We start from the raw sequence: 14,043 nt of genomic DNA on the forward strand, positions 1-14,043 counted from the left end.
CGAATCGCAAGATATTGACGAAAGATTATTTTAATGATTATTTAATTGATTAATTAATAGAAATTATTAAAAATAATATTATTTAATGAAATAAAATATTTTGGGAAGATTTCCCTAGATTTTAGGAATATTTGGATTATTTTCTATATCTATGAATATTTTATATCCTAGATGATATAGATAAGAATAATTCAATAGTTTCCTAAATATATTATATCTAGAATCTATAATAAGATAGATATATATAAGATTACATTAAATAATATAATTTAATTCTCTTCCTAATTTTGAACATGGAAATTATATGAATTTAATTTTTCATGTCTAATTAAGATTATAAATAATGTACTTTATTTTAGATATATCATATAGTATGACATGAATAAGAATTAAATTCTAGAACAATAATTCCTAAACTAAGATATTAAAGATAATAAAAGTTTTAATTATCCAGTCAATTAAATACCAACAGAATTTAATTAGTCTTAATCTGCCTTAAGGCTAAAGGATAATTAATTAAAACCATAACACAATATCTAAGCGATAATTATGAACTAAAAGTTTATATATGGTCTCCATCGGTTGGACTGCCAAATTTTGTGAAGCTGATTTTCTAATATTATCGCCACCTACAGAGTAGGGACAATAATCCTACGAAAACAGTAAGTTCATAAGGGCGGACTTCTCAAATAATGAATAGAATGAACTAGAAAGTGGTTCCTAATATTATCGCCACCTACAGAGTAGGGACAATAATCCTAAGGAACTACGAGTTTCAGAGTTCAATCAGAATATATGAGATAGCTTGGTTTTGTTATCAACACATGAACATTGTTATGGGAGTGTGTTGTAGAAATAAAATTCTGTAATGCTAAACCTGATGGTCGTGCTTAGGCAGCATTAGTTATGTCGACCTCCAGAGGAGGAAGCTATTGATATGTCGGTGTTGTGACCAGTAAATTGTCAAAATTTTAATGCGTATTAACCTCCAGAGGAGGATACAATTTATTAATTTGGCTGTTGTAAGATTTTGAAAAGTTTTATGGTTAATCTACTCAATTTCCTTACATAAGTTTATGACAAATAGTAAAATCTTCTGTTTGCAGTGCAATAAAATCCGTCAAGATGTCTTTTAATCCTCTTTCTGCCATTCTCAAAGAAAACAAACTCGAGGGCCAAAATTACATAGAATGGAAACAAAACTTGGATATCGTTCTCACAGCCGAAGAGTACAAATTTGTGCTCACTACTCCACGCCCAGCTGTGCCGGTAGCTAATGCCGCGCAAGCACTGCGAGATGCACATAGACGGTGGCATAAGGCGACTGAGATGGCTAAGTGCTGTATGTTGGCTTCTATGTCATCAGTACTCAAGCATCAGCATTCTGCCATGGAAACTGCCGCCGAGATCATGACAAATCTCGCAAATCTTTTTGGTACTCAGAATCGAACGGCTAAGTCTCAAGCCTTTCGGAGTATCATGACGAAGTCTATGAAGGAAGGCTCGTCTGTGAGGCAACACGTCCTCGAGATGATGAGTCACCTCAACCAGATTGAGGTTTTGGGAGGGACGATCGATCCCGAGTCCCAGGTTACTATAATCCTTCAGAGTCTTCCCCCTAGCTTCCAACAGTTCAAGCTCAATTTCGAGATGAACAAGCGGAATTACACTTTGGCAGAGCTGCTGACTGAACTTCAGTCGGCGGAGGACCTTATGATTCAAGCTAAGGTAGCTATGCTGAGTTTGGCGCCTAATTCCTCTGGCTCAAAGCCTAGAAAAGGAAAGAAAAAGGCACCCAACCCAGTGGCAGCTAAGAATGCTAAGGGAAAGAAGAAACAGCGAGGTGACAAGAAGCCTACTGGAAAGTGCTTCAAATGTGGAGAGAAGGGTCATTGGAAGCCCGATTGTCCTAAAAAGGGCAAGGCTACAGGTATGCACCATGCTCTAGTAGTCGAGTCATGTTTGGATTTGACATCTACTCATACTTGGGTTATTGATACTGGAGCAACTGATCATATATGTTTTGATCCTGACTTAATGCAGGTGACAAGACGACTACATGATCGTGAGATCGAAGTCCAGCTGGGCGACGCTACGAAAGTGGCGGCCGTTGCAGTGGGAGACTTTTATTTGCGTTTTTCTAGTGATAGATTTTTGATTTTGAAGAATGTTTTGTTGATACCTTCTTTTAGAAGAAATTTAATTTCAGTTTCTAAATTGTCTTTTGATGGATATTAGATTTCTTTTAATGACAATTGCGTTATTAAGAAAGATGGTTCTTATATCTGTCGTGGTATCATGGAAAACAATCTGTACACAATCACTTCTACACAATTTAATCAACGTAAATCAGAACTCAATGCTACATCGAAAATTTCTAAGAAAAGAAAAGAACCTTCAACTTCAATGAATGAAACGTACTTATGGCACCTTAGACTTGGTCATGCCAACGAAAGAAGGATTCATGCGATGGTTGATCAAGATCTTATTAAAGGTCTTGAGAAGGAACCGTTTTCGAAGTGTGAGTCCTGTCTCGAAGGCAAGATGACTAAGAGACCTTTTAGGTCAAAGGGGAATAGGGCCAAGGAAGTACTTGAGCTCATCCATACTGATGTGTGTGGACCAATGTCAACCGAGGCAAGGGGCGGTTTTCGATATTTCGTCACCTTTACAGATGACTACTCGAAAATCGGATACATCTATTTGATGCGCTACAAGTCTGAAACTTTTGACAAGTTCAAGGAGTTTAAGTCTAAAGTAGAGACGCATCATGGTAAGAGTATCAAATGCCTGCGATCTGATCGCGGAGGCGAATACCTAAGTGCCGAGTTTTTGGACTATTTATCAGTGGCGGAAATTGAATCCCAAACGACTGCGCCGGGCACATCCCAGCAGAATGGCGTGGCTGAAAGAAGGAATAGGACCTTATTGAATATGGTCCGCTCGATGATGAGTTATGCACGGTTACCTGTTTCGTTTTGGGGTCATGCTTTACTTTCAGCAAACTATCTCTTAGACAACTTACCCTCTAAATCAGTTCCTACTACCCCATATGAGTTGTGGAATGGACGAAAGCCCAATCTGGAACATCTCAGAGTATGGGGGTGTCCGGTTCATGTATTGGAAAAGGATCCAACTAAGCTGGAATCTAGGACGGAGGTTTGTGTGTTTATAGGATACCCTAGAGGAACGAAAGCTTATGAATTCTATAGTCTCAGAGATCAGAAAGTGACTGTGAGCACTCATGCCACATTCTTAGAGGAAGACTATGTAATGAATCATAAGCCCAGTAGTGAGATAGCTCTTGAAGAGCTCACTCAAGTTACAACTTCCATTAACCAAGAACAATTACCTAGTGTACTAATAATTCCAGAAATTTCAACTAATACTCCAGATATTGTAGTGCCGCGCCGCAGTGGGAGGGTCTCTCATGAGCCCGATAGATACATTGGTTTGGGAGAGTGCATGGATCACTCCTCGGACAGCAATGTACTTGATCCCTGGAATTTTGCAGAAGCGCAGGCAGATGTCGATCATTGCGAATGGGTGAAAGCAATGGATTCGGAACTACAATCAATGGTAGACAAGGACGTCTACGATCTGTCTGTCCTACCCGAAGGTTGTACTGCCATTGGGAGCAAGTGGATATACAAACGTAAACGTGGACCCGATGGACGAGTTAAAGTCTTTAAGGCAAGACTAGTGGCTAAGGGGTATACCCAAAAGGAGGGCATCGATTACGATGTGACCTTTTCCCCAGTGGCCATGCTCAAATCGATCCGTATACTTTTGTCTATAGCAGCTTACATGGATTGGGAAGTATGGCAGATGGACGTCAAGACTGCGTTTTTAAACGGGAGTCTTGAGGAGACCATCTACATGGAACAACCCGAAGGCTATGTGGTAAAAGGCAAGGAACACATGGTTTGGAAGCTTAAGAAGGCCATTTATGGCCTCAAGCAAGCATCTAGATCATGGAACCAGTGTTTCGATCAAACAGTTCAAAAGTTTGGATTCGAAAAATGCCCCAATGAAAGCTGTGTATAAGAAGGTTGAAAAAGGAAATGTTGTGTTCTTAGTTTTATATGTAGATGACATTCTTCTAATTGGAAACAATAAAAAGATGTTGTCATCAGTGCGAACTTGGTTGTCCAGCCAGTTCGAGATGAAAGATATGGGTGATGCGGGACACATTCTCGGAATCAAGGTTCTTAGGAACCGAGCTAAGAGAATGTTGTGCTTATCCCAAGAATCTTACATCGATACAGTACTTAGACGCTTTAGCATGCAAGATGCCAAGAAAGGTTTTCTACCTTTTAGACATGACATCCATTTATCTCAAGAGATGTGTCCTAAGACAGCATCTGAGATAGCAGAGATGAGAAGAATACCATATGCCTCGGCAGTTGGTAGTCTCATGTATGCTATGCTTTGTACTAGACCCGATATCTGCTTTGCTGTTGGCATGATAGCAAGATATCAATCAAATCCCGGCCAAGGACATTGGACTGCCGTAAAGAACATACTCAAGTACCTTAATCGGACTAAGGACTATGTTCTAGTTTACAATGCAGCCGAGCTCTGTCCTTTAGGATATACAGATTTAGATTTTCAATCTGATGTAGATTCGAGGAAATCAACTTCCGGATATGTGTTTACCTTAGGAGGTGGAGCTGTAATATGGAAGAGTGTAAAGCAGAAATGCATTGCAGACTCTACCATGGAAGCCGAATATGTGGCCGCTTCGGAGGCTGCAAAAAAAAAAAGGCTGTATGGCTTAAGAACTTCCTTCTGGACTTAGGTGTGGTTGCGAATATGCCCAAGAGCATCACCATTTATTGCGATAATTCTGGTGCTGTGGCAAATTCGAGGGAACCACGGGCTCATAAGGCGAGCAAGCACATAGAGAGGAAGTATCATATCATTCGAGATATAGTGCAGAGAGGAGACATACAAGTGGTCAAGATTGAGTCAGAGAACAACCTGGCAGATCCTTTCACGAAGGCATTAGCGGTAAAGCCGTATGAAAGCCATGTTGAAGGAATGAGAGTTCGACTAATTCAAGACCTCAATCCGCTTTCAGTATAAGTGGGAGAATATTAGACGTTAGCACATTTTTTTTGTATACTCGAAAGTGTTTTGAGTATAAGTGGGAGATTGTTAGAGTTTGTATACTAGAAATCAGGTTTCGAGTGATTGAATACTGTAAAACTCTTATTTTATTTTCCAATAAATAAAACAGATTATTTTTTGTCATAATGTTGTTATGTTTTACATTTAATGGATGTTAATGCATGTTTAAATGTATAAGTTAACTTAACAAAGTCTAAGTCTTTGTTTTAGTAGACCGGTTGTGGGCGTCGTCCACTTTAAGGTAACACGGTCAGTTCTAAACAAAGAAAAAGATGAATTTCACAACCTAGATGGAATTTGACTATCCATCGAGAAAGGTTGCAATGTCAGTCCGCATATTTCTAAGCCTTACTGAAATAAGATGACATTGGTGTGGTATAGCACTGAACGGATCTAACAGCAAGACTTGCCTTAGGCTATCTACTGAAAGGCGAGGTCTTGATAAATATTTATTTCTTAATCAATGTAGGTTAGCATTGAGCATACGGTATTGACTATGCACTACTTTGACTTATCAAATGGTGCGGGTTTTTCGTAACCCAATGATCCTGATATATTGGGTAGTGGTGATCAATATCTAGCGGTGCTGGGATTGCTATTATATTGAATTGTGCGCGAGCTGAGTCTCGTTTGATAATGTCCTCAAGAGGAGCGCGAAACAAGGTTTTATTATTCGGAACCTAGCTAGTTGGAGTGTGATTACTCTATGAATAATAAATAAGCGTTTCATGCTAAGTCCACTCTTGGAATTAATAAGAAGTTAATTAATTAAGTCAATAGCAGACATTAATTAATTAATGGACATTTTAATCTTAAGCACGGGAAATGAAAGATAAACGGAAACCCGGATTACTTGTAATTTCGGATTTGGATGGGGAGAGTTCAATATTACTTCTGTAGTGGCTGCTCGTAATATTCCAATTATAACTTATATTAAATTGTGGGTTCAATTTAATTAGTAAAAAGTAAATTGGATGAGCCCATATCCAAAACCTTCCATAGATCCATGTCTGGGCCCAATAGGAACTTAATATAAATAGGAGAATAAAGGAGACAGAAAACACAATTTTTCATCATTGTAATTTTCGAAAATTCCCCTCCCCAGCTGAGGAGATTTTCGAATTCCTCTCCTATTCCAAAAAGGATTTCTCCTGTCTTCTTTATTTAAGTCCTAGTATCCTAGTAAGATCAGCCCACACTGATATTGGGATACAGTTCGGGTACCAGAGAGAAGATTTGTGGTTTAGTACTCAAAGCATCACGTGGAGAAGAAGCTAGCCATCTTCAATTCTTTGGAGAATTAATTAGGTATTTTCTGCTACGTAGAAAAGCATGTTTTAGGTTTCAAATATTCTTAAAGCATGATTAATTCAAGTTATGAGCATGATACATGTGATAATTACGCGAATAGCTTTTGTCTAAATAATCTGCTAAATAGATCTAACTTTTATGTGATTAATTTATGCGCCCGCTTCTGCTGCTGGTTCCAACAGTACACCCATCTGCAGGGGAGGGGTTGCAATACCGTGACTTGTGCTAGCACCATCTTCCGGTGCCCAGCGCTCTACAGCAAAGCCTTCATCATCAATTATCATATTGTGCAATATGATACACGCAGTCATGATGTCTGCGACATCATTTTCGTGCCATAGTCGAACTGGACACCGTATAATGGCCCATCGAGCTTGGAGGACTCCAAAAGCCTGCTCAACATCCTTCCTAGCACCCTCTTGTTTTTTTACAAAATAGGTCTGCTTCGGCCCAACTGGTTGTCGAATCGTCTTGACAAACACGGGCCAACGAGGATATATTCCATTGGCCAAATTGTATGCCCTGTTGTACTGCGTGCCATTGGCCACGAAGCTGACCTGCGGACCCTCACCCCGGGACTCATCATTGAAGGGATGCGATGATTGTAGAATGTTGATGTCGTTGTTCAATCCCGCGACACCAAAATACGCATGCCAGATTCGCAAGCGATAGTCAGCAACGGCTTCAAGGATCATCGTGGGATGTCGCCCTTTGAAACCAGAAGTGAATTGCCCCTTCCAAGCCACCGGGCAATTCCTCCACTCCCGGTGCATGCAATCGATGCTGCCCATCATGCCCGGAAAATGATGCACTGTCCCGTGCATATTTATCAGTCGCTGGCATTCCTCGACCGTTGGTTTCCGTAGATACTCCCCTTTGAAGATTTCTTTGATACCCTTGCAAAACTGACTCAGCGTCTTAAGGGCAGTCGTTTCGCCCATCTGCAAATATTCGTCGAACATGTCAGCAGGCCCGGCATAGGCAAGCTGCCTAATTGCCACCGTGCACTTTTGATATGTCAACAATCCGGGTCGACCGGTGGCATCATGACGCAAGGTGAAGCATCTGTACCGCTGAGACAAACAATACGCAATGTGGATGAAGAGTCGTTGCGACATTCTGAATCGCCGACGAAAAATGTTCGGCGGATAACGGGGGTTATCGCCGAAGTAGTCTTCCAGCAACCGCTGGTTGGCTCCGGCATGGTCACGGTTGATATACCGCCGACGGTAGATCGGCCGAGGGACCGCCGCCGCCGCCTCCTCCTCGTCCGCTTCAGCTTGCACCGCTGCAATGAGTTCTTCGAACTCCTCATCGATCGCTCGTTGAAAATTTTCATTGTCGGAATCCATGTTTTGAAACTAAATTGAAATCAATTGGAAAGAGTGGAGTTTGGTTTGGGGTAAAAAAAATGGAGGAGAAATGATGAATATATAAAAAAAAATTAAAAAAAATAAATAAATTCGGAGGCCAAGGACCGCGGCTCTAGGCCCCTACAGTGGTGGGCCGAGTCGCGCGCCCAAGAGCCTCGGCCTGGCCGAGAGCTCGGCCCTCTCTCGTCCACCTCGCGCCTGGACCGCCTCCGGGCCAAGGGCCGCGGCCCTCCCACTGTGGATACTCTTATAGTAAGAGTGAATCAGGATTCCTATTTGTGGACGGACTAAAATGGAAAAATGGGACTCCTATTCACGGGCGAAGGAAGTAATTATGAATTTCATATACACGTACTCCATGTTTATCGTTGTGTCATAAATCCATGAACTTCACCAAATTATAATGTTTCATATTAATGGTTTAATTCATTCGGTAATGAAACTGAAATTCAAATTATTCATTTATTTGAAGATGGAGAGCGTGTTTTGATTCGCTACTTCCTACTTGGTGGGCCCCACTTCCCTTTGTGTATTTTCTCAATCAAAATGAACACCCTCTGCTCCACTACCCCACTAGTTTTTGCACCCACACAACCCTCCCTTTCTCTCTCTCTAATATAATATGCTCTCTTATTTATATTTTCAAGATAAACTTTAGAAAATATGAATTCAAAATATTAGGGAAATATTAGTTATATTTTTATATATTAAACAGTATTAATCAAATGATTTAAAGGATAATGTGATATGCTTATAAATTTTAGGAAATGAAGAGTGCTAAAAACTATCAAACCTTTTGTTGACGGAAGGAGAGTGTGTAATGTTTCCTTTTTTGGGCGGTTTGATTTTTTTGGATATCCAATCAATGCCATCCCGAAATTTCATGTAACCCCAACCTTTTCTTTTTATTTCCATTTTCGCATCTCTGCAATATGACTCGTGCATTTAATGAAGGCTTCATTATTATTGGGATAATATATTTCTGCCTCCTAAAGTAACTTTTTCAGTCTCTAAATTTTTAAATACACTAATATGGACAATCATGAATTACTAATAAAATTAGAAAATTGTACTAGTACGATAGTAACTAAATAGTACTACTACTCCAGTAAAATATATACTAATTTAATTTATTATATTGTTTGATTAATCATTAAATGGTTTGATTCTTTAACGTTGTACTTGTTAATTATGACGTCTACCACCAAACAGCTTTATGTCATACCATGAAATGGTTTCATTATTTTTCACAATAAATCAAGCGGTTCATTTATTGCTTTTAAATTTATCTAGATGCGTTTTTCTCTATGATTAATTACTAGTGGAGTACTACTAATCAAAGAGAAATGATATGCTACCTCTATTACGGGCTCCTTATGTGAGCAGCACTCTCGTTTGACACATATTTATTGTTGTTCATTTCTATTTATCTATTTGGTTTGATTCTAATAAATTAAAATATGTTATTACAATTTTTAATTTTATAGAATTCATAAAATCAAAGCTCGATTTGCTCGATTTCTCTATAATTTCAAATAAACGAATTAAATAATAAATCAAGCTTTGATTTTTATGGATTTTGTGAAATTAAAAATTGCAATAACAATTTTTAATGTATTAGAATCAAACTAAATAGATAAATCGAAATGAACAACGCTAAATATATGTCAAACGAGAGTGGTGGCCACATAAAAAGCCCACGTAAGATATGTAGCTTATCATCCGCGTTAATAAAACAAACAAAAGTAAAATAGTCTAAATAAAATGCGTTTTTAACGACTTTCCAAAATTAGATTGAACGTTCTTCCCTACTCTCTAAGAAGATTGGATTTTTAAAAAAGAACCCTCTAAGAAGATTGGATTTTTAAATTATTTAATGATCTTTCATTGGCCTTCTTCATAACAAATAATTGACTGCCAATACCATCTCTATGTTTTATTTTATGGCTGAAAAACTTATTCTTGAAACAACGAAATCCAGTTTGAGATTAAAGCCCTTTAATTATCCATTAATTCTTAGTATTCTGTTGTGTGCAAGCTTTTGGTAAACTGTCAAAAGATGGTTATAAAGTAAATATCAGTTGAAAAGGTTGTGATTCTTTCGAGTATGGATACATTTTTGACAGATTTGTACGCTTCTTCCTGTCTTTGTCATGTGTTATTGAAATGGGTGTTGGTAGGAAATGAGAATCACTGAGTTTGGACCTCTTCATCTTTTTTCTCTCTTTGTTATTGCAAAATGCTGAAAGGGTTTTTCTGACTTCTACATTCTTCAACTCTAAATGTGTAGAAAGTTTTGGTCTTTATGTATGTTGCTCTCCCAAAAAAAGAGGGCTTTCCCCGAAGAGAGAGAGAGGTTGAACTGTAAAAGTTTAGTGTAGTAGAATTGATAGTATTTGGCAGTGGGCCTGTGCAGTGAAAAGAGGAGCTATCAAAATATGGGGTGCTTGGCCATTGGTAATTTGTAGGGATGAGTGATGGCAATTTGAGTGCTGTTTTTATCCATTCTACACTTCTGGGGTTTCTTGTTTGGTACCAAGGTGGTCTCTTTCACACTTTACACACCTCTAATTACTCTCACTACTCAATATACACTCACCAATTAAAAAGTCTCCATCTTTTTCTGTTCCATAATTGCAATTCCTTTTTTTACTAGTAAGTAAATGCTTTCGTTTTTATGATTTTCAGATATTTCTCATGCTCTCCTAACCAATATTGCCTTTTTCTCATCAATAGGGGCTCACCATTTCACACACACAGTCCAGTTCTTGAATTTGCCAAGCAAATTTCACTCATTCATCATTCACTCCACCACCACTTTCCCCCTCCTCTGTCCTTGATTGCAATAGATTGGCTAGATCCCAATTCCAAGATTTAGCTTATTTATTTCTTGATTGCCTTGTTGAGTTGTTGGTGGGAGTGGGAATAGTTCTGCTGAGGGGTGTGAAAAAAACAATCTTTTCAAGAACAAGAACTGAAATTCTAACAATCCTAGATAGATGCCTGCTGTTGATACAAGTAGCTCTCTGTGGAGTAGGGAGCAGGATATGCAGTTTGAGAAGGCAATAGCTGCTTATCCTGAGAATTCTTCAGACAGATGGGAGAAAATTGCAGCTGACGTTTCTGGGAAATCAGTGGAGGAGATTAAGCAGCACTATGAGCTCCTAGTGGAAGATGTTAGCCGCATAGAATCCGGTTTTGTTGAGGTTCCTAGCTACAATCCTTCCTCAGATGGGTCATCCAGCCTTGCTGGTGATGATGTGCCTGCTAAAAAAGGCGGCAGTTTTGGCCATTTAAACTGCGATGCCAAGTCATCCCGCTCCGATCAGGAACGCCGTAAGGGGATTGCTTGGACAGAGGATGAACATAGGTAAACTTCCATTGTTCCTCAGTTTTGACCAATTTAATGCCACTATCACATAATTTGTTTTTAACTGGAACTGTGTAGAGGATGAAAGAAACCAGGCCAGTGATGAATGCAGATTATAGCAAATTTCATTGATTTGAATGCTACTTACATCTCTAATCTGAGCCAGTGATGATTTTTTGTTACTGATTTTGCTATAACTAACTATATCTCTATCTGTATTTTGATATAAGTTGTTATTAGCAGCCCTAATGCCTAGGTTGTTGCTTTGAGTTCAGTTTCATTGATTTCTTTCTCTCTATCCACAGTTCTGCCTTTCATTCTTCTTTGCAAAGTTAAAAGCAGTGTTCCAAATCTACTGATATTGAGATAGTTTGTTGTTTGATTCATGAAAACTGGTATTCTGTGACTGCTTGTCCAATTCCAACACAAAGTCTCTATTTTTATGATTATTTTCCTTGTATATATCTTTGCTCTATGAGGAGATTGAACATTCCCAACTGCAATAGTTGCTATTTCTGCATCATCTCACCAAAACACTCCTTTTCATTCAATCACCATGTTAAGCAGTCAGGAAATTTCTGCTGTTGATTTGTAGTACTTAGTTGTTGAGTAGCTCTTGTGTGGAAACTGAGTGCTCATTTCTCTCCGTTGATCTCCTCTGTTACACGTTCTGAAAACTCGACACCAGCTACATTTAGGCAAATAGTGAGGAAAACATGGATGTGATAGTTGACTGATGGTGTCATTTTCATGACCTCTCCCAACAGATTGTTCCTCCTTGGTTTGGACAAATACGGAAAGGGTGACTGGAGGAGCATTTCTCGTAACTTTGTGGTGACGAGGACCCCCACGCAGGTGGCCAGCCACGCTCAGAAGTACTTCATCCGCCTCAACTCCATGAACAAGGACAGGAGGCGTTCCAGCATCCACGACATCACCAGCGTTGCCAATGGGGACGTGTCCGTGCCCCAAGCTCCAATCACCGGCCAGGCCAACGGAGTCCCACCTGTTAAACCCGGAAAGCAGGTGGTGGGTGGTGCAGCAGCTCATGGAGTGACCATGTATGGCGCGCCAACCATGGGGCAACCCATAGGCGTTGTCTCAGCAGTCGGGACGCCAGTGAGCCTCCCTCCACCACCACACATGGCCTATGGCGTGGGGACACCTGTCCCGATGGTGCCTGGCGCCCCGATGGCGTACCACGCCTCGGTTCACAGGTGATCATTCTCATCATCCATTGGTTGGTTCACAGGTGATCATTCTCATCATCCATTGGTGATGAATCATATGGACTGATTAGTGATTTATTTCCACTTGAGGAGTAATAAATTTTCCATTTAGAGCATCATTTTGATATTATTTTTGCTTATTAATGTGGGAAAAAAGATCTGTATAGGTGATTAGGATAATATGGTTATACTGAGACTTCAGAAATTTTAAGCATTAATTAGCTGTAGCAGAGATTTATATTAATATGAGGAAGAATGAGACTTCGTTTTTAATGGTGGAATTGGTTAACTCTTCATCTCCTTCTTGTTTCTCAGGTACCATTTCTAGTTAATAAACAGATAAAAAATTAGTACTTACTATTAAATTCTTGGAATTATATTTCTAGGAATTTTTTTATAGATAATTTAGGTAGGTAAATGCCTATAAATTGGTCCTATGACATCCAATGTCACGATATTCATTTATTGGATAGTACTATGAGACAAGATATGAATAACCAAAAAAAGAATGACATACAAGTCCAATACTTTTGCACCAACTCCTAATAATAATAATAATTATTATTATTATTGTTATTCGTTGTCATTTTATTATGGAGAATCAAAAATAATAATTGGAGTTGTAGGACTGAAGGGTCTGGTCAGGTCCGGTCGTCTACATCATTGAATCGCCACCATTAATATAATTTATTGTAATCTACATCATATAAAAATCTACAACAGCGCCCACCATTTATTATGAATCTACACCATTCATTTCCATCTATATCTTATGTAGAGAATCTACATCGTTTGAATAGACCTCTATAAAAATATAAACAGTCACAATCCTTGAACATCTACTTTTATTTAGTTGCTACTATTTTACTTCTTCTTTGAAATCTCAATCACACTATGGTGAAGATAAACATCTTTGTTATGTGTAACTTAGTATACACATTTTCCAAAATTATTCTTTTTAGAATACTTAAAACACAAACACAAAGAAAGTGAGTGAGAATACTAAAGTCGTGTTAAAGCATCTATCTGAACATTGCTACAAAAAATACTAAAGTCGTGTTACTATTCATGATATTTTGAGCAATCAATATTGACCCCAAAATGTTCTAAAATTTTAATGTAAGTTAATGCACCTAATTAAAAGCCCAAGCCCAAATAAATAATTTAATCTCAATAAAAATATCGCTGCCAAATCGGTTAGGAAAACTTACAATGTCTTTTTTACTGGACAACACAACTTTGGACAAACTGTGAACAAAGTAAATTAATGCTATTAACATTAACAAAAATAAAGTAAATAAAAAATATTCAAATAACATATCATTCCAATAAATACCACTTTTGTTTTCTATTTTACAAGATACAGCCTGAGCTTATATATCATGCGATCGCATAGTGCATTATTTAATTCAGTGGCGGATCCAGGATCCGAAAACGGAGGAGGCGGAATATATAGTAGTAGCTTGATTTAGTGCGAATATGGCTATTTTTTTCGTTGTTCGGGACAACGCCGGAGGCAAGCGGAGGAGGCGGACATGGTAGTTTTACATCCCGATAAGGGGAAAATAGTCGCGCGGAGGGGGCGACCGCCCCCTCTTGCCCCCTAGATCCGCCACTGATTTAATTC

General features: G+C 38.8%; 2 protein-coding genes across 2 annotated transcripts; one reads left to right on the forward strand and one right to left on the reverse strand.

The window, feature by feature from the left end:
- Positions 1-6,593: 6,593 nt before the first annotated feature.
- On the reverse strand, positions 6,594-7,796 carry LOC125206366 (uncharacterized). The gene is made up of 3 exons (XM_089061466.1): positions 7,443-7,796; positions 7,191-7,385; positions 6,594-7,001 (listed from the first exon to the last, which is right to left on the reverse strand). The coding sequence occupies exons 1-3, from the start codon at positions 7,794-7,796 to the stop codon at positions 6,594-6,596; spliced, it is 957 nt and encodes a 318-aa protein (XP_088917592.1).
- A 2,682-nt stretch (positions 7,797-10,478) lies between these two features.
- Positions 10,479-12,689, forward strand: LOC125203290 (transcription factor SRM1-like). Its single transcript, XM_048101602.2, has 2 exons — positions 10,479-11,187; positions 11,955-12,689. The coding sequence occupies exons 1-2, from the start codon at positions 10,817-10,819 to the stop codon at positions 12,406-12,408; spliced, it is 825 nt and encodes a 274-aa protein (XP_047957559.1). The 5' UTR covers positions 10,479-10,816; the 3' UTR covers positions 12,409-12,689.
- The last annotated feature ends 1,354 nt before the right edge of the window (positions 12,690-14,043 follow it).

Source organism: Salvia hispanica, chromosome 6, assembly GCF_029641045.1.
Source record: "Salvia hispanica isolate PSC_SH4W2 chromosome 6, Shi_PSC_v1, whole genome shotgun sequence".
NCBI lineage: Eukaryota > Viridiplantae > Streptophyta > Magnoliopsida > Lamiales > Lamiaceae > Salvia > Salvia hispanica.